This window comes from Vitis riparia, chromosome 1, assembly GCF_004353265.1.
Source record: "Vitis riparia cultivar Riparia Gloire de Montpellier isolate 1030 chromosome 1, EGFV_Vit.rip_1.0, whole genome shotgun sequence".
Classification (NCBI taxonomy): domain Eukaryota; kingdom Viridiplantae; phylum Streptophyta; class Magnoliopsida; order Vitales; family Vitaceae; genus Vitis; species Vitis riparia.
The window spans coordinates 11,057,661-11,079,452 of NC_048431.1; the positions used below are offsets into that span (position 1 = coordinate 11,057,661).

A 21,792-nucleotide genomic window follows, 5' to 3' on the forward strand; every position below is an offset into this window, starting at 1 on the left:
TTTTCCATAGGGTTAACCTGAAACTGAAAGCTACAACAAGCTACTACAGATACCCATATGAAAAACTATATAGGTGATATACATATGGTATATAAGGACGGTTATTTTAGATAAATTATGTGTTCCAATAACTATATAACAGAATGATAATATCGTTAGGTGTCTTTTGTTCGAATATAAATATTCTTCTTATACCTTAACTAGCTAGAAAGAGCAAGTGTGCAGGCAATTGACTACTTCCTAGCATAAAATCTTTTTTTTTTTTTTTTTTGTGGTTCGGGGGAGGCACAATACCAGAACCTAGCGAATATATACATATTCACTAAACACTAATTTGAGAGATATGTACGAATTTTGATGTCATTAGACTGCAGTTTAATACCAGATTAACGTAAAAGAAAAGAAAAGAAAAGAAAGAATTTTATCAAATTTATGGATTTAAAATTATTATTAAATAAATAAATTCAATATACCGATTTGAGATTGTTTGTTTGAGAAGATAAACATGGGAGGAAAGGGCTTATGGTTATTGTTGAGCCTTGGCAAGAATCAAGATGCTGGGAGTTTTAACTGAAGACAATTATTTTCGATTCTTTTACTCAATTTAGATTTCTAAATAACATGATTAATATGTTCAAATGAATTAAATTAAGTCCCAATATCATATTAAATTATTGGTTATGTTTAGTTATCTGAAAGTATTAAAAAAATGTTAAAAAAAAATATTTTCTCATATTTAGTTTTATTATAAAAAATACAAAAGAAAATTAAATATAGTTAAAATTAATAAGAAGTTTATATATATTTAAATTATTTAATCTTTAGATAAAGGAGTTAAATGAGTAAAATGAGTTTAAAAATATATATAAAAATAATTTATTAACTTTAAATCTACTTTTTATTTTCTTTTACTTTTTCTTTATTTACTTTTCCTTTACATTTTTCCTTAAACTTTTTGAGAACTAAACATAGCATAGTGTAAAATTCCAACACCTTGATCCCTTTTTGCAAATCATAAAACTTATGATTACGATTCATGAGTAGTATTTTGAATCTAAAAACTAACTTTTATATATATATATAATGAGGGCAAGAGAGTGGCTGATTATCTTATGAAATGAGGCACAAGTTGAACTTCCCTTAGGCCTCGAAAGAGGGCTAACTTCTAGCGTTGCTTCTAGGTTGTTTTCCAAGGGATTCAATTGGAAGAACTTCTATGAGATGTAAAGCGAAAGAGGGAATGTTCTTGACCCCTCAAAGAATCTCTAAAAAGTTCTAATTAAGATACTTGTATTGTATCCTCTATCATAGCACAAGGTCTCCAAAAATCGTGATAATGAAGATTACTCAGAAATCATATTCGAAAGGTTATTTTGCAAAATGCTTTAGCCAAAATCCTTTAAAAATGACTTTTAAAAAAAATTAAAAAAAAAATCCATAAAATAGTTGAAGTTTTTATGTCCCCATGCAACATGTTCTTCAAAACTTTGTTGCTCTTTTGAATGGTGAATCTTATATATGTTGAAAATCTTAATTTGATATTAATTTTAGGTAAGTAGTAAGTGTTAAGAATTATTATGAATTTTAGAAAGTATTAATTTTTTTTTCATATTTAGATTTCTTATTTTATCTAGAATATTGACCTCTAAATATTTTGAACCAAATGTAGCTTAATGGTGCAAAGCTAGGAGAGAGCATTTCCCATTTAGTCTTTCCAAGGTTAGAAAAGTGAACTCTTGATGCCACATCAAAAACATGAATTTTAGCTATTGAATGAAACTACTAAATGAAAGAAACTCGACAATCATAGAATTGAAAATTTGATGAGTTTATTACATTCGCATAAGCGATAAATAAATTAGACAATTCATTACACCGATTTGGAACATGCTTTACACAATAGGGTATCCATAAGAGGTCATGGTGATCAACAAACCAACAAGGCCTTGATCATATCGAAGTAGAAGATTGTATTATAACTTCATCAACATGGATAGAGATAGTGACGAATTTTCCTAAAGAAGGGGGCAACATTTTTGGATTTAAAGATAATATCTAAATTCAATGTTTTATATGTAAGACATATATATTACAAGTTTGGATATCAAGCAAAATTTTAAAATGAACAAACAAACATGCAAACACTATGGAAGTAGTTGAAAATTTATTGTTGGCTTATGGTACATTTTTAGTTGATATGGAGTACAAAGATGTTTAGTTCCTTAATAGAGCGTGTAGCAACCACATGTATATTAACAATGAATTGTTTTCACAGTAGATGAATTAGTATATGGTAAAATTAATTCTAAAAAAATCCGAAAGCTTCTATTAGGGCAAAGGTAACATTAAAATTTGTTCTAAAAGATGATGCTTATGTTAATATAATAGATACATTTTATGTATTAGATATTGCTTTTGGGAATTGATTGAATTTAGGGTATTTATCAAAGGGAAAAGTATATAGACATCTCCTAAGGTTACTGATAATTATACTTATATACCCTTAAAATTTTAAAATCACATTGACACCCTCTATCAAACTTTGTTAATTAATGGGGTTAATGACCTTAATGAAAATTCTTTATTGCTCTTCATTAAATATGCTTGTCAAAATACAGTGTTTTGATTCATTGGAATAAACCTCATAAACTCCTAAATAGTTGAAAGGATCAAAACCCTCAATTCCCAAATTGGTGTAAAAAAAAATTGGAACTCTAATTTTGTAATAAGTTTTCATCTCTTTTGTTGTCCCAAAGAACAAAACCCTAACTTTCAAATTCTAGTTCTAGATCATTATTTGCAATTGTAAAATTGCAGTTCACATCTTTGCGCTCATCTTCTTGAAGAAGCAAATCATTACTAAGAGGTCATTTTTATGGTTTTCTTAAATAATAACAATTTCTTATTATGGAGGAAGTAAGTTCTTTCTTAAATTCGTGGTTACAAACTTCAACATTTCGTAATTGAGATAAGATCTCTGCCATTGAAATTTCTTGAAACAGGAAATGAAGAAATTAATAGGATGAATCACGAGTTTCTTGATTGGGAATAGTGGAATCTTCTTCTAATTTCACGATTTCTTTCATCGATGTCATAAAACATCCTCTCACATATGATAAATTACAAAATCTTAGCTCAAGTGTGGCAAACTTTGGAGGTATACTTCTCTAATCAAATTAGGTCTAAAGTCTATTAATGTAAAACTCTATTGCAAAATATTAAAAAGAATTCTTTAATAATGAATGGTTAATAGTTGAAAATTCCAAGTCTTATCGAATTTTTAGGATTAGTTGGTCATTCTTTTACTGTTAAGGATCACATTGATGCAATGTTGAAAGGTCATTGTTGTATAGTATATGAGATTGAATTGTTTTTGCTTGCTAAAGAAACACGTATAGAGTAGCACCCTAAAGAGTCCTGATTCTGCTCAACCTAATACCAATATGGCAATGATTGGCCATAAATCTCAACAAGGGAAGAAGAAATTTCTTAATGGTCAATTCTCTAATTTTCATCAAAATTTTAATCCTAGCATCCAAAACTACAATCCTTGTCTCAAAAGTGGTTCTGGGTTTTTTGATCATGTTAGAGGTAAAAACAACTTCTTTGGTGGATGAAGTAACTAGAACTCGAACAAGCCTTAATGCCAACATTGTGGAAGGTTTGGTTACGTTGTTATAATTTGATTAGTCTTTTCAGATGGACGAGAACTGTTTTAAGAAATAATTAGATAAATATATAAAAAAAATTAAAATAAAATACTATATATAAAAATTATTTTTAAAACATATTTAAAAATATTTAAAATAGGTTAAAAATATTTTATGTTTTCAAACAATTTTTTTTTTTACAAAAATTATAGAACAATTTTCAAAAACCAATCTAAAAAATAATTTTTCGAAATTATTTTTTAAAATAGTTACTAAACAAACACTTAATGTGAAACATCCTATTTTTAAAAAATACTAAAAAAACGTTTTTGTTGTTTAAATTTAAAAGCTGTATTTAAAAACAATCATAAAAAATATGGAAAACAGGGCCTTATTATTTTTATTTTAAAAATCCATTTTCAAAATTTTGTTTTTCAGCTTATTTTTAATTTTTAAAATCAGAAGAACATTTATCTCCAAATAGAGCAAGAAACAGAAGCCCCGTCACTGCAGAATGAGTACAGGTAGGCTGATGATCAAGGCAAAGGGGTTGCTGATTAGCCCCCCGCGCACGATAGCACTATGCACACCCTTTCCCTCACCCCTCTCCCCAACCGTACGCTGTTCATCTGATTCTCCACCTTCCATTGTCACAATGAACAGAGGCATCGATTCTCAGCTCGACGCTATATTTCAACAAAAAAGGATCTCTCAGATCCAAAATACGCCGAGAGCTGAAGAACATGGACCTCATACAGAGATCCAAAGAAGGTTTTCTCTCTTGAAATTGAATTGAGTTGTATATTTTTCTGTTTTTGTTTTATTGAAAACTCAAATTGATTGAAGAAATCTCTTAGTGGTGGTGAGCTCCGTCAGTAATCATTGGAAATGCATTTACATGTCAGTTTGTTTAACGAAGCCTTGATTGTGTTTTCTTTTTTTAATTATAGAATGTGTATTTATTGCTGTAAACAGTTGAAATGGTTGATCAGATTATGTGGTTAGAGTGTTGAAATAATTAAAATGATAGTAAGAAAAAAGAAACAAGGCTGTTTTTTGAATTCTTTTAACGAACCTACTCTAATTTTAAGCTGGAGGTTAGGGAAAAAACTTTTAAATGATTTTCCCCATATTTAGATCAGAAAGTACACTTTTTGATTGCTAACAGAAGTAGATGGATTGGTTTAAACCTGGTGGAGTTTCCGGTTTTTGAATACCCTTTAATAGATGACTCTTATAGAACTTGTAGTAGAATATGTTGTTCAACTAGTAAGGAGATGAACTTCTATTTTTTTTAGGCCGATTCAGGTTAGAGTTTGACTCTATGTCATTAAGACAAATTTCACTCTGCTCAGGTGCTTGCAATATAAAGGTGATTGTCTCCCCGGATACAATGATGACCTTGTAATAGTGACACTCCGAATTACAAGAAAGAGCGAGTCACTCGATGATTTGTACTCTTTTGAATTTTTGATTGAATGAAAGTTTGACTGGACTTGATTGCTAGAAAGAATGGTTAATTAGACTTGAAAGGTGAGTGACAAAATGGAGAAGGGTTAGAAAGAATGTATTGAGCGAATCAGAAATGCTATGAGAGGTCCCCTATTTGTAGTTATAGGTGGTGGCTATTGGGGAAGTTGTGTCTTGAGGACACTAGATGGCTTGTATTAACATGTGAAGTGAAGCTTATTTCTAATGTGGGCCAATACCTTTCCTTGTTAAACTGGTGGATAGTTATAGAAGTGGTTTATAATCTTTCCTTTTTCATATGGATTACATCTCTGCCCAATTTTTATGCCGATCATGGATTACTGTGGTTCACTATAACTAGCTGAAATGAGCAGTTATGTAACATTATGTTGAAACTCTTTACATAAAATACATGTTGCTTCCTTAATTGCACCATACCAGCATTCACTTACTAAATTTTATCTTTTCAGATGATGCAATCCAAAGTATTGTTTTAGAAGCTCCATGGTTCAAATCTAGTAAAAGCTTATTTGCTTATGTCAGCTGTGCTACTTTGCAAGAAGTTGATACATCAAGAATTTTGTCAGAATGTTTATGCAGCCCAGCTAAAGGTCTGTTTTATGTTTCAACAGGCACCTAGTAGATTTTACTCGTTCAAGAAGAATGGTAATTATCCCTCAACAGATAGGTTGTCAAATTAGTAAGTTTTAGAGGCCCTTGTGTCATGTGATAGTGAGTTTTGTATCAATCCAAACAAAGCATATTTTTTGAAAAGTTTAAGGGGGTGATTTTGGATTTTTTTTTCCACATTTTTAATAATCAAAAGCACATTAGCATGTGATGCAAGATATGTTAGGTGGGACCCACCACATATGGGTCTAGCTTTCGTTTCTCCCAGCATGTTGCATGCACATGTTTGTCAGACCTTGCTTAAAATTTCTCAGAGATGCTACCCTATATGTTCTCAGAACTTAACTATGAATAACATCTTCACTAAAATGCAATACAATGTATTTGTTGTAATTGTTCTGGTGATTCTTACTGTTCATTTCTACCCAAGTGGGTTATACAGAGGTCAGGAAAAAGCTTTATGTTCTGCATCTGGAAGACAGGAAATGTAACATGAGAATGCTCAAAATATCAAGTATTAATGATCTAGTTGCAAGCTCAATGAATATTTTGGAACCAGCCCCAGTAGATTGTGATGGAAATGATCGTGAAGATGGTACAGTTTCAAGTTCTTATGTATTGTTCCTTGACACACTCACACATTTATATTGATAGTTGATTATTCCTTGTATGCATTCCTTTCCCTGATCCACGATACTAGCTCTACTGATTGTTAAGATTAATCATTATCAAGCTTTATCCCCATCTTTTCAGTTGAGATCTATGAATTGTTTTCTTACTGGTTCATCCTTTGTTTACTTCTCTTGTTTATTTCTTTAATTGACAAAAGTAAGATCACCAAACTTTATTTCACAACATGGGGTAAGAATAGAGATTATGTGACGTGTCTACATTTTGTCTTTTAACTTGTAATGATAAATTGGGGTAGGAGATTATATAAATTGCCATGTCAATTATAGGATCAAATATGCAACATTTCTCAGATTAATATGGATTCCTAATGCTTCAACAATGACTTGACCCAGGCTCACTGGTAATTAGCTGCAGCCACTGGCTCTCTCACATCAATCTACTCAAATTGTGAAATTATAGGCCATCAAGTCTTGCTTCCTAAACTTGACACAAATTTCCTTTGGCATTTGCTCATTCTTGTAGTTCCTTTAGCTTAAACCACACTATTCCTTTCCGGTCATGATAGGCCTTTAGAAATATGTAAGTCCATGCCAACAAGGAAGCATTGGGACTATTGACACCTATTTAACTATTTGAGTTTTGCATCTGTTTTCTACTTTTTAGGATAGGTTTAATTTCGGAGGTAATAGTTTTTGCAGCCTACTTTGCACCTAAACCTGCTACTGCTTTGTAATAAAGCTTTCTTGTTATCTAGATTGATGACCTCTTTTCTTTATCTTTTGCTTTTCCCATGATATGATCGAATTTGGAACTTCTCTTTGGAGTATTGGTTTGTTTTTGGGCAGTTGGTAAAGGCTATTATATTAAAGGGCTTCTTGGTTGCAGCTATGCAGGCAAGCAACCCAGTTGACTTGTTTATCATTCCTGATAATTTGTTCATCCTTCCTGTACATCACCTTCAGCGGGGACCATATTTCAGGAGGCCAATACTATAATATTTCTTATCTTAGTTCATCTGTTTGCCTGCCAGGGCTTGCATTTGACAGATCCGGAAGACGTTTGGCCGCATTGGAGGGTGGGTTGATGCATGAAATATAGCACGTCTGTTTTACTTAAGTTGAAGGAAAAATTTACCATTGTAAAAAAAAAATAAAATCCTTGCTAGAAGTAAAAAAGTGAGAGTAGAAATTACAGTAATTCTAATTGTTGTTATTTTCAGTTCTTGTATTCATCTCATCACTGTAATTTGTAAACAGACATGTGCATCAACTTTGATGAAGAGGTGTCAAACATGGGAACTCTCTGACATAGAAACATAGACATGACTAGATTTGTGCATCATGAAATGTATATATTCAACTTATATATTTGTTTGAGGAATCATGTTTTCAGAGAAGAGCCATGGAGGGTCAATATTACATAGATATTAATTATATACTAGGTTCTATATTGTAAAAGGCTTGGTTTACAGTTTTAGAGTAGATAAAGGTGACCTCTTGCAAGTGCCCAGAGCAATAGAGAGTTAATATTACATAGTTAAATAATTTTATAATTGGTTCTATTGTAAAAGGCATGGTTTACATGTTTAGAGTAGATGAAGATGACCTCTTACAAGTGCCCAGAACCATAGAAAGATGATATTACAGAGGTAAATAATTCTATAGTAGGTTCTATATTGTAAAAGGTATAATTTAAATTTAGAGAGTAGATAGAGATGACAGCTTGCAAGTGCCCAAATTGCTGATGCACATGGATATGATAAATAGATGGGGAATAAACAGTAGTAGAGACTTGAACATGATACCTCCAATGAGCCACCAGGAGCAAAGAGGTTTACATGTCTTATTTATAAAATGGAAAACATGCCTTTCTGGGTGGGGGTATTCAAACTTCACTTCTTCCTTTTAGTGAGGAAGCGTATACACTCAATGGAAGGCAGAATACTTTGCCACTCATCTGGACTATCCAGAAGGTGTATCAGATTAGTAAGCTGACACAAATGAATCATCATCTCTGATGGGGTAATTCGTTGCAATACTTACATGAGTTTCATGTTCTGACATGGACATGAGGTGTCAAACATGGTGGCCAGCATGGCACCATCAGTACAGGGGAAGTACCCTGCCAATCATAGTCTATAAGATAACAACCCAATCAAGGGAAGTACCCTGACAGAAATAATGGTATCTCATCACTCTCTCTTTATAGATAGGTTATGGTCACTATAACTTCTTTACTAAAATCTGCACTTTAATCAGTCTTGTCACTACACTCTCCAGCATACTCGTTCTAAATTCTACATATGCCCTTCGCAATTTCTGAACATACCAGACCACTAGTTTGCTGCAGAGTCTAACAAATTTTTGCATGAGATTCAATGCCATCTTGTCCAATTGTTTATTTGATAGAACGATACACCACAATACCGAAATTTTCAATTACTATGTTGAACTTGCATCCTAGTTGTTTATTGGTATCCTATTCTAATTTTGGCATTGTCATTGCATTGCATGGTAAAAATTCAACAGTTATTATGATGTATTTTTGAAGAATACCAAGAGCTCACCAAGGAGTGGAAATGGAAGCAACCCCTTCTTGGTAATGACCCAATGACTTTGGTCTCCCCTTTATCAGTTATGTATGTAGGATTTATATAATAGGCTAACTGCTGGTCTACCTGTTATTTGTTGCAGTTGCACTGTCATATTCTCTACAGGTGGTAGGAGAGGGTGCCATAGCCATTACCCCCATTGACGTTCCCGTGGATGCTCTAGTATCCCCATCTGGCTTCATTCCCATAAGCCCAGCTGCCTTGGAGAGATACAATTAAAATAGATCTCTTTTGTTTATGCTACTCCCATGAAATCTCTCTCTTCCCGGAACTGGTTTCTTATTAGAAAGATGCACAAATCGAAGGCATCTTTTGATTAATGTAGGCAGATTGGGGATTTACTGGTTTATTTCCTTTACCTGCCCTTAACTTGAAGAAATGGGCTCAATATGCAATGACTTTGGGCTGTTTCAAACGTTGTAATGACCGAATTTAGACTAATTTAAATTGAGGATGAATTGTATGAACAGGGCAAAATCTTTCCTTTTCTTCTTTCCTCGATTGATCCTGTGCTTCCATTAGCCTGAGCAATGGCCACTGCATATAGTAACATTGAAAATAATCCAATGGCGTTGCTTGAGTGTACTGTTCTAACCTCCAAAGAGAGGACTCCTCGCCTAAGCTTTTGGTCGTGCAGAAAAAATAATAATAATGCTACAACGCATAGAATTGAGTTTTACATGATAGCCGCAGTGGCAGGGGATGTCCCTTCACAAAAAATGGCGGAAGTAAGAAAGAGACTCAACTACCAGCCATCGGCAGGACATGCAACTACTTGTGTTAGTTGTTGCCATCACTGCCAGGCTAATGTTCTAACAATTGGCATTGACATAAAAGTTCTAAGGGATGAGAGGATGTCCCAACGCCTGGTTCTTTTTGACGCCTCCAATACAAGTCTGAGCCTAAACAGTCATTGATGACATATGCCAATACAATCTTGAATTGAATAAAAAATTGTTCGCATTTAACATTGTATCCATTTATTTGTTAATTAAATGTATGTTTATAGTTAATGAAGGTTAGTTATTTTTTCTTCATATTTTATTTCATTTCTTCTATCTTCTATCTTTTATTCATGTCAATGAATTTGAACCAAGCGAAGATATACGAGGCCTATCAATGTAGGGTCCATATGTTCTTAGCGAACAAGGCACATCCTCGAATTCTTAGCAAACATGGCACATCATCGAATACTCATGACATTTTCTTGAATATTAGAATACTTAGCTCCTGTTTGGCAATTGTTTAGAGAATTGTTTTATGTTTTCTAAAATAGAAAAACAAGAAAACACATTTGACAATTAGAAAACTATTTTCTATTTTCTGTTTTAAAAAATAGAAAATATGAGTTTATTTGGTAACTGTTTTCAAAAACAAATTTTTATTTTTTAACAAAAATTATGAAAACATATTTGGTAACAAAAACCATTTTCTATTTTTTTCTTAAGAAAAAAATTGTTTTTAGAGAACATTTTTTTGGTTGTTTTCAATTGTTTTCACTTGTTTTTTAAGGACAATTTTTTTTTAAAAAAAAATTATACAAATATGTAAAATGATTAAAAATAAAACAATATATATAAAAAGTATTTTTATATAATTTATTGTAAAATATTAAAAATAAGTTTAGGTTTTCAAATAAACTTTTATTTTACAAGACATTAAAGAATAGTTTTAAAAAACTATTATTAAAAGCTTTTTTCAAAAATAGTTATCAAATAGACTTATAGTATTTTCAGAGAACATTTTTTAGTTGTTTTCACTTATTTTCTAAGAATTGTTTTAAAAAATAATTATACAAACATGAAGAATGAATAAAAGTAAAACACTAGATATAAAAATTATTTTTAAAACGTATTTAAAAACACTAAAAACAAGTTAAAAATATTTCATGTTTCCAAATAGACTTTTGTTTTACAACAAATTAAAGAATAAGTTTCGAAAATTGTTTTCAAAATAGGGCCTTGACGAACATGGTATTTTCTACTTTTCTTACTTATTAATGACGATTGTGTGACCTTCACTATAGTTAATCGCTAAACTCTAGTTCACCTAGATTCACATGTGTTCCTTGCCATATAAGCAAAAAATGAAGTTACTAAAGGGGATAATTTTTTCTTCAAAAAAAAGCTCTTTTATCTAAAGAATGGAAGCTCTCTCTTTACTCTCTCTCTTTCTCCCTCTCTCCCTTTCAATCTAGATTGTTGGCTTGACAAGTAGAGGCAAATGGCCTAGTGAAACTAACTCTTTACTCTCTCTCTCTCTCTATTTTTCTCCATTTCTCCCTTTCAATCTAGATTGTTGGCTTGACAATTGGAGGCAAGTGGCCTAGTGAAACCAACTCTTTACTCTCTCTCTCTCTATTTCTTTCTTTCTTTCTCATTTTCTTCCTTTCAATCTAGATTGTTGGCTTGACAAGTGGAGGCAAGTGGCTTAGTGAAACCGGTTTGTTAGATAAAGTTGCTCGAGATTGAGTAAAGCCACCATAATTTGGTATTGTTTATGGGAATGCAAAACAAAATCCTAGCATATTCTGTTTTGCACTTATTTAGCTCTTTTGCCACTATACCTATCAATCTTGTCAGTATAGCATATTTGTATCTATAGACAATCAGTGTTGCAGATCATTTGCATGCCCTATAGTCTCAAATGGAGGCGTAACAAGCTGAACATCACTACTAAATTGAGGCGGCATAGGAAGCCTTTAAGCAACTTCGAAGAGAAAACGAACAACTTTGTGTTATAGTTACTACTTATACCTAATAATATATGTTGATGTTAGAAAATTAAGGAAATAAAGTCTCTTGAATTCTAGTTTAATGAATCAAAATAGATCTACAAAACTCACTTTGTAACATTGTGATAAAGATTATAATCTTATGTAGATTGTTTAAAATATTGAGTCACTTTGGTATCAACTTTCCTATGTATTGGTATTGTCACCTTGTATCTTCCCTCTCTTACTCTCTCACTTAATGTTTATACAAATGACAGGAAACCTCATAAACTTAAGATGAGTGGAGAGAGGGACCAATAACCCTTTTATATCATATCAAGTGACTTTCCATCAAAAGTCACAAATAAACACTTTTTACTAGATTATATGAATCCACTTTTTCCAATTTCATGTAGCATTCATAGTATATGAAAACTTTAATGTAGGTACAAGACTTTGGTCATTGTACCTTATACATAATTTGGTAGGTTCATGACTTTGGTCATGATATCTTGTATTTTTCCATATACAATATACATTTAATCTTCACACATAGATTAGATGTATAATATGGGAAATGTAAATACATTAGGTTTATGACTTTGGTCATAAACCTTTAGAATAGTGTGGATTAATTTTATGCGGTCATGAAGGCGACAATAATTCCGACATTCTCCGACTTGGACAAATCTCTACATGGAGACTTTAAACTTTTATGAATTCGATAAGTGGCCACATAAAATAGTACAATCATTGCATGCTTATCCTACGAAGTTATAAATATGGATCATGGCGGTTATATATCATTTAATTGAATATAATTCCTTCCATGCATCACACAATTGGTAACTCAATATAGATAACTTAAATGAGGAAGCAATACCCTATAAATATCCATTAGATAGTCCCACCTTTAATGGAAAAAATTTGACAATCATGTTAACCATTATCCCATAAAATGTGCACAAGGGAGCAAGAAATTCTATTATTGTATGTCCAAAAACAATTATACAACATTTGTAAGATCCATAGAATGAACATGTTCTTAAACTTTTTAGGCGTTAAAGCTTTTGTAAAAGGACCTGCTATCAACATATCTATACCAATGTGTTTAAAAGACACTTTTTGAAACTGGACTCCTTCTCTCACCACATGATACTCCAACTCAACATGTTTTGATTTATTGGAGTACCGATTGTTTTTAGAGAAAAAATTGCGACGGAGTTATCATAATATATCTTAATTGATTTAGAGATAGAGTCCATAATTTTAAGGCCTAAAATAAAGTTTTGTAACTAAACAACTTGTGAAGTTACTTGATGGCATGCTATAAATTCAACTTCCATTGTGGAAGAAACAATTATGATTGTTTAATGTTCTTCCACAATATATCACCACCGACTAAAGGAAAAATATATCCAAATGTGGATTTTAGAGAATCGGTACTCCCCATAAAGTCTGATTAATCAGAATAACAAATAATCTCTAGGTAATCATTACATTTATTGGTAGGCATATAGTCTTTTTGTACCTTATAGATAACACATCACTTTTTTAGTTTCTTTTCAATGATCCAATCAAAGATTGCTTTGATACTGACTAAGAATTCCAACCATAAAACTAATATCTAGGCGCGTACATATTGAAGCATACATTAATCTACCAACAATAGAAGAATAAAGAATATTTTGTATTTGCTTATACTTTAATTCATTTTTAGGAGATTGACTTTGATTTAATTTATCTCCTTTAACAATGAGAGCTAGACTTGGTGAATATTTTTGCATTTGAAATCTTTCAAGAACTTTGTTTCTATAAGCTTTTTGAGATAAGTCAATGAGACATTGACACCTATCTTAGTGAATCTCAATTACAAGTACAAATGATGCATTACCTATATCTTTCATCTCAAAGTTCTTTGAAAGAAAACTTTTAGTTTCATGTAGCAAGGCTAAGTTAGTGGTAAATAAGATATCATCCACATATAACATAAAAAAGATAAACTTGCTCCCACTAACTTTCAAGTGTACATATTTATCAAATTTATTTTATTGAAAATTAAAGGTTGTTATGGTATTGTGGAACTTAATATACCATTGGCAAGAGGTTGGCTTAAGGACATATATGGAATTTTTAACTTGCATACTGAATGTTCCTTACCTTTCTTTTCAAGCCCTTCTAGTTATGTTATATAAATGTCTTCATCTAAATTCTCATTTAGAAAAGTTGTTTCACATCCATTTGATATAACTCTAAGTCAAAATGAGCTACAAGTGCCATAAAAATTCTAAATGAATCCTTCTTTGATATTGGAGAGAAGGTCTTATTATAGTCAATACCTTCTCTTTGAGTAAATCCTTAGCAACTAATCGAGTCTTGTATCAATCGATATTACCTTTGGAGTCTTTTTTAGTTTTGAATACCCATTTACATTATACTAGGATAAATCCATTAGGTAATGCAACCAATTTCTAGACTTGATTTACTTTTATAGATGTAATTTCATATATCATCTACAAGAAATCTCATTTTCTAGGAACTTGGCAATATTTGTTTCTATTATCCTAGTGTATTGATTAGGAGAATAGAATTTATATCATTTGGACCTTTGAAGATATCCAACAAAGAAACAACTAATAGTCCTTAGATTGAATTTTCTTTCATGTGGATTGTAAAGTCATACGCTTCAGCTGAACAACTCCAAATATATATAAGATTTAAACTTGGTTTCCTACCAACTCATAATTTAAAAGGGATCTTTGAAATAACTTTAGTAAGAACTTGATATAATGTATACATAGAAGTTTTCATGGCTTCACCCCATAAGAATTAGAGAAAGACTAAATTACTAATCATACACCTTGTCATATCTAATAAGATTTTATTTTGCATTTTAGCTATACCCATTATGCTGAGGTATCCAACATTGAATGCTACACAACGATCTCATTTTCTTAAATGAATCTAATGAATGAACGTAAATTATGACCAATTTCATCATATTTTTCATAATACTCACCATCTTTGTTAGATCACAACTTTAATTTTTTTCATCTAGTTAATTTTCTACCTCTACATTAAAAATCTTAAAGACATTCAAAGCATTGGATTTTTCTTTAATTAGAAAGATATAACCATAATCTAAGAAATCATCAATAAAGGTAATAAAGTATTTTTTTCTACTTAAACCAAAAAGAGAAAATGGTCCACAAATATGAGTATGTATTATTTCAGTAGTCTTTAGCTTTTGGTGGCACATTTCTTGGTATTTTTTTACTTGTTTTCCTTTAATACAATTAATACAAGTATAAAAAATTTTGAAGTCTAGAGTTGGTAAAACTTCATACTTTACTAATCGCTTAAGTCTTTCTTTTGAAATATGACTCAAGCATTTATGCCAAAACATTGATGAAGTTTCATTATTACAACTATGTTTGATGCCAACTTTTACATCAACATGTAAAACAAGGAGAGATTTAGAAAAAGAAGAATCAAGGTTAACCCTATATAACTCATCACACAATATTCTATTTCCAATCACATTGTTATTTTTATAAATTCCAAATGATGATTTTCTAATTTTAAAAGAATATTCTTTCAAATCAAGTTGGTGCTTGAAAACTAAATTTTTGGTCAAATCAAGAACATAAAATGTGTTGTGGAGGTTTAAAGAAAATTTGATAGAAAGAAGAAGTTTGTAAGTTCCAATTGCTTTAAGTAGTAATTCTACTTTATTTTCTATAACTATTGTCCTTTCTTGTATCTTTGGTTTGCAGATTGTAAGAAATACTTACATGGTATTTGAAACATGAATAGTTGCAACATAATTTAACCACTAGGTATTAGAAGATATTTCAATTAAATTAGTTTCATAACATACTGATGAAATGAAATTACCTTTCTTCGCAAACCATGCCTTTTGTTTTAAGCAATCTTGTTTTTCATGTCTCTTCATTTTGTAGGAAAAACATCTATCATCTTTAAGGTAATTTGAAGATGTTCCTTCATGCTTTCCTTTATTTGGTGATTTTATCTCATAACCTTTGGCCTTAGATAATTTCCATTATGACCTTGTGATATCATGTGAATCGATTACAATCCTTCTTTCTTTAATCTATCTTTCTTTTGTACACAAATGGAGATGAGTTCATTGATGGTCTACTTATCTTTTTGTATATTATAAGTTGAGCTTGAACTACCTGAACGAATCTGACAACCATAGTTTTCCTTATAAATAGTCCTCACCAGAGAAAGAGAATAAGTAAGAACTATAAAGGAAATAGAACATTCTTTGTTCTTTTGATTTCTAGTTAGTAATAGAGCAATCCTTTCTATGTTGCAGGTACTTGGGATTTTCCATTTAGAACTTTATATGTAAATTTGATTTATAAAACTTTGAAATTCTCATTTCTATTTCCATGTATTGTCATTTCAATTTTAGTTCAAATGTATTTTAGTTGCTTTGAATTTAAAATTTTCTTTTATGCACTTTAGTTTTCAAACTAGTACATTTTGAATTAGTCAATATTAGTGTTTAAATTGAATCAAAGGAAAAAGGGAATTGTATGCTTTATTGTTGTGAGTTAGGATACATAGAGCAACTATTCCTACATTGAATTTGGACTAATTGGGGCAAGGAACATAAACTTTATTGTTGTTATCACATGTTGCAATTGCTTGAAGAGCCCTAAGCATATGGTGGTTGGTAGAGTAGTGGTTATGGTGAAGAGCCTCTACATAGTTGGCTTCGAATCAACTACAAAGTCATTAGATTAATCGAGGGAGTGGAACTTATCCAATGGTGTCAATCATAAATATAGGTCACACTTATAGTATTGTGCAACAATTAGGTAATGAAAACATTTAATTCAATTATTTCTCGATTCTTTTTTCATTTTAACACTAATGAATGACCATTCTCCACCATTAATGTACTTCATTTATTTTTATTTTTCAACATATTGCATTTTTTTTTCTTCTTTCATAAGAGCCGACAATATCTTTTGGTTACTAAATATCACTAAAATCCCCATGGAAAATGATTTTGGTTTTCTTAACATGGTTCTTGCATTTGGGAGCCTAACTTTTCAACTCTAGCATGCATCAAACTTTATAATCAAGACAAATAGAATTTTATGAAAAATTCAACCAAGTATCAGTCATGATGAATGAAAGAATTTCTACATGCAAAAAAAAGAACACATTAGCTAAAAAAAACTCTCTAGAGTCTCCACTATTGAGTTCGATGATCAAGAATGCAAGGGCCACTTATCTCAGTTTGATGAGATTTTATGGCTTGATTTACCTTGAAGAGAAATAAATTTATGTAAAAAACGATTAGGGTGGAGGAGGGTTGGGGTTTTGATGTCACCTCTTGTAAGCGAGTAGAAGATGAAAATTTAGTGTTGACACATATCATTGTCTTTCTTGTTGATTATTATATGATAGAATTTTGGCAAGCACTTTCGTCACTTATGCAAAAGGTTAATCTTATTGTTACATTTGGAATTCTAGCAAGCTCACCCACGGCTTGTGGTAGGTTTCTCATGTTTCCTTAAATGATATCAATACTCGCTTTTTGTTGAAGACTAAAGTTGAATAATTCAATCAACATCTTGCCTTAAAGAAGCAAATAAAGTAGTAGTTGTTTTTTGTTTCTTAGTTCGATAAATATTTCCTTTAGTTCTTTGTTTTTCTCTCTTATTTGATTCCGCTTGATGTTCTAATGTCTTTACTTCTTTAATTCTTAATAATTGGCTAGGTGTATTAACTACCAATTAAACTTTGAAGTGACCTCAACGATTGTGGATAGTAAGTGAGGAATTTGTTGGGTCTTAAATCAAACTAGATTTCTAAAACCGTTGTAGTTTTTTTAGAGGTACACATTAATATGATGCTTAACTACATTGGTATGGAATGAACAATTCACTTGATCAAATTTGTTCTTATTAAACTATTTACCATATCTCCCTCTTTGACTTTGATTTGCAACATTGATAAGATTGGTTAACAACCATGACAAGAAAAATGAAAACATATCTAATTTTTAAATAACTCATTTCTTTTTACCTAGACTAGTCAACAAATAGTTAAGTAGAAGCCTCTTAAAATACATTCTCAAGCCGCTAAAAGGATTATGTTTCCCTAATTATAACCTTTACTGGTGTTAAGCAATCCTAAGATGAACTGCAAAGAACAACTATCGACTAAAATAAAAAATGTCCCATGTGAGTTCAACATTAATGGTATATATCAACAAGATCTCCTTTAGTCCTAGGTTTAGATAATGCAAGTGGTTTAAGGTAGAAACACCCATCAGTGTCCTCATTATTTTCGAATGACAATGAGTTAGATTAATTTGAGTGTAAAATAGGAATTATTGAACAATGGCTAGAAACAACTTAATCTTACATCTAAAGTGTTTACAAGTAAAGTAGGTCTAATTAGATGAAAATCTTAAGGGAGACATGTCCAAAACTTTATCCATGTCTTTAAGAAATTTTATTCTAATGCTCTTAGGGATGTCATAAACATGAAAGTTCTATTCTAGCCATTCAAGCAAAATTAAATCCTTATTTAAATCATTGCTATCGAACCATTTGAGCTCTTAAGAGTAGAAAATTATTCTCTTTGTTCTTTGATTAGGTTATTCCATCACCCTCTTTCATGAAATTAGATAATAACTCAACCTCAAACCAACTAACTTTGACATTTTAGAGACGACACAAGTCCCAAATAACAAAACAAAATAAAATAAACATCAATATGAAAATTCACTTTTTTCCTAAAAAATTTAGTTACAAATAAAAAAACAAGATGTATTTGAAAGACTTTACTACACGGAGCTTCTAACCCTAGATAACATTCTTTTTTTGAAATTAAAACCTTAGTAACCTTTATGGCAACCCCTAAGGCATTGTTCCAACAATAAACCAATAACTACCTTGAAAATAAAGAAAACCTAAAAGAAAAATCCTAAGATGTACATGCCTAAGATTTAGTGGCTCATATTTTTATGATTCCTTGAGGAAAAATGAAGCCAAAACATGAGAAACAAACAAGAAAAGAAATAACCAAAGTAAATAATCATACCTATAAGAGATGAGTATAGTGAAGGAGAAACTCTCTAAGACACCTATGTTGCTAACTAAGGATAAAAAAAAAATCATGATATTTTGCCAAAATATTGAAGAAATATCATATATTGGAAGCCACCAAAGTGATATGAAAGAAAGAAACATCGACCAGACGATTTTTCTCTTTCTTTTGGAAAAAATCGTTGATATATCAATGATATATTGATAATTGGATATATTTTGACAACACAAGGAGAAAATTGCTCTAGGATTAGAAAAACCATTGATTTTTCAATGATAAATTGGGGATAAATGAACAATGGCATCCACTTGATCCAACAACCTTAGTTATGCCCATGTTTTTTATAGCTCATCCAATGGTACAATAATTTATCCAAGGGGCAAAATTCAATTTGGGATATGATCCAACAGTTGAGAAGTGATTCCAATGGTTATTTTAAGATCTAACGATCGGATTTCATCCAAATTTTGATCTAACGATCAGAAATGAATTATAACATTAAAATGACATTCCAATTGCTATTTTGGCTCTTTTTTTTTATAAATACCATATTCTCAATCCATTTTATCCATAATTCATTCAAAGTCTCCTGATCTCTTATTACTCAAATTTTATTTTTGATTACTCTCAAAATCTTATAAATTTGGGAATTTGATGCTCAAGTTGTGGATTAACTCCAAACCACAGTTGCTCAATTACTTAATATTTGTTTTTATTTCAATTAGATTATTTAATTATTAGAATTTAATAATTTTAATGCTTGAAATTATTAGTTTAATTTTAATAATAATTTAATATTAAATTTTAATTATTTAGTCAAGTTTAAATGTTAATTGTATTTAAAGCACCTAATTAGTACATTTTCAATATATTTAAGTAAATTAAATTAATGGTTTAATTTTACAAGTTGTAAAAAAATGACTAGTGGAAGTACAAGTGCAAATGTAGATGGGAGTGGTACAATAGGACGAGATCTTGCTTGGAAGCATTGTATACAAATGTGGGGGAGATCGAATAGAAATGACACAATTTGTAACTATTATAATGTGTTAATTAAGAGCGAAGACATCACTCAATTTAAATTTCATTTATTGCATACTTGAACTCAAACAACAAAAAACGTGTTAAGAGTGTTTCCTATAGTAAAACAAAAGATAAGAGCATAAAGTTTGAAAGAGAGAGAAAGAGTGAGTGTGTGTGAGAGATAGAGTGTTGAAACAATGACACCATGTGTTGTTGCTAAATGTCACACACACAAATTCTGGGTCTAAGTTTTTGTGTTTGTGTAGCACCTAAACACACACTAGACCAGCCTTCCTCCAAACCACAAGGTACACACACAAATTATGGGGCTCTCCCCAACTTGTAACTTATTGATTTCCAACAGAATACAAGAGGCTCTCTATAAAGACTCCTACTAAGTAGTTCACTTGCTTTTTAGAAGTTCAAGCCCTCTTTTTATAAAGGTTGCACCAAACAGTCCTAATCCTACTAGGAGACTAACTTTTGAGTCCTAGTCTAAGTCTAACTCAAGCTCAACAAATGACAAATTTGAGTAGGACTCCAAGTCCTACTGAATCTAAAACTCTCATACCACATCTCTCTATCTCCTTATGCATAAGATTTAGTTTCCTATCCCGATTAGGAGTCTTCTCATGTCAAGAGTCCCTTTCTCTTCCTGTATCAAGTCCCAATCTCCCACTTTGACTAGAAGTCTCATGTGATAGGAGTATGTCTCATGCAATAGGAGTCTTGCTCATGTGATGCATCAGTTCACCATGCTTCATATTGTAGGAGACTACACCTTGCTCAAGCCATCCCGATGTCAAGACGTGTTTACTTAAATCTACCTGCACATGACTCATACTATTGCATCTATGCGTGTTGGGCTCACACATCAAGGCACAAGAACAACAATGAATTCCATTAACTCTAATGGATGACCTTTGGACCCATTCCTTAGGGTCTGATTGGAACCCACCCAATCAAACAATTGACTCCGATACTAACAGTAACAGGTTTCCATCATTAACAGTAACATATTTCCTCATGTAGATTAATCCAAAGAATGGATTTGAAGATTCTGTGACAACCCCAAACGGTCTTTTAAATATAATGAAACAGAAGTAGCCCCCCCCAAAACAGTGTGGCTGTTGTTAAGGGCTGATTTGGTCTAGCATGGCAGTATAAGATAAAATTAATGCATCTGCATAAGAAGGTGCCATCTTTGTTTCGCTACTGCACAAGTGATGACACTTTGGATATTGTCTTCCCGGATTGGTCCTTTTGGGGTTGGATACTCTCAACGAAATTCTATATCTCATTCTCACTTAGATACAAACAGAAAAATCATTTTTTTTTCTTTCTCTCGTTTTTGAGAAGGGATGAAGATTATGTGGCAATATATCTAAAAAAAAATCTGTACCTATCGTTCTCACACAAATACATATTAAAAATCATTCATTTTTTCTTGTTTTCCACTTGTTTTTATGGAATCGATCGTGTGTTTGGTTTAGATTAAAAAATCAATTAATCTATAGGTTTTTTCTTCTATGCTAGAACTTTAAACCTAAGTTTTTCTTCCCTACAACTCAAAAAAACGCAGTTCATAAAAACCATAATACAAAAATGTTGAAACAATCAATATAATGACATTAATAAAAGAAAAAAGATGATAGATCTAAGAGATTTTGGCTTACCTGGGAGTCCACAAAGAGAAGAATATCGGTTGTGAGCTTGTTGACTATGGGTGAGAGAAAAGGTAGAAGAAGATTATGATTTTTATTATATATAGGGTTTGTATACTGAGATTTTTTGGATTGTGGGTGTCATGTGGAAACAATGGGCTTTTTATATATTGACCCTCATTATTAATTCTAAAAGTGGGCTCAAGTAGGCTCATTAAGTTATAATACTTAAAAAAAATTATTTTATATGATGTCACTTCCCGAAAAATGACACTATTAATATAAAACTAACATTATCTA

The 21,792-nt window shown here is 31.3% G+C and overlaps 1 protein-coding gene across 4 annotated transcripts; it reads left to right on the forward strand.

Annotated features, from left to right (window-relative positions):
- The first annotated feature begins 4,143 nt into the window (after positions 1-4,143).
- LOC117912250 (5-formyltetrahydrofolate cyclo-ligase, mitochondrial-like) lies at positions 4,144-9,463 on the forward strand. Of its 4 annotated transcripts, XM_034826880.1 has the most exons (6): positions 4,144-4,421; positions 5,591-5,731; positions 6,181-6,345; positions 7,414-7,458; positions 8,912-8,981; positions 9,077-9,463. In XM_034826880.1, the coding sequence occupies exons 1-5, from the start codon at positions 4,394-4,396 to the stop codon at positions 8,929-8,931; spliced, it is 399 nt and encodes a 132-aa protein (XP_034682771.1). In that variant the 5' UTR covers positions 4,144-4,393; the 3' UTR covers positions 8,932-8,981; positions 9,077-9,463. The 4 variants fall into 4 exon arrangements, 3 of the variants coding, with proteins under 3 accessions (XP_034682771.1, XP_034682694.1, XP_034682844.1); XM_034826803.1 differs by having other exon boundaries at positions 7,414-8,981; XM_034826953.1 differs by lacking the exon at positions 7,414-7,458.
- Positions 9,464-21,792: the final 12,329 nt, after the last annotated feature.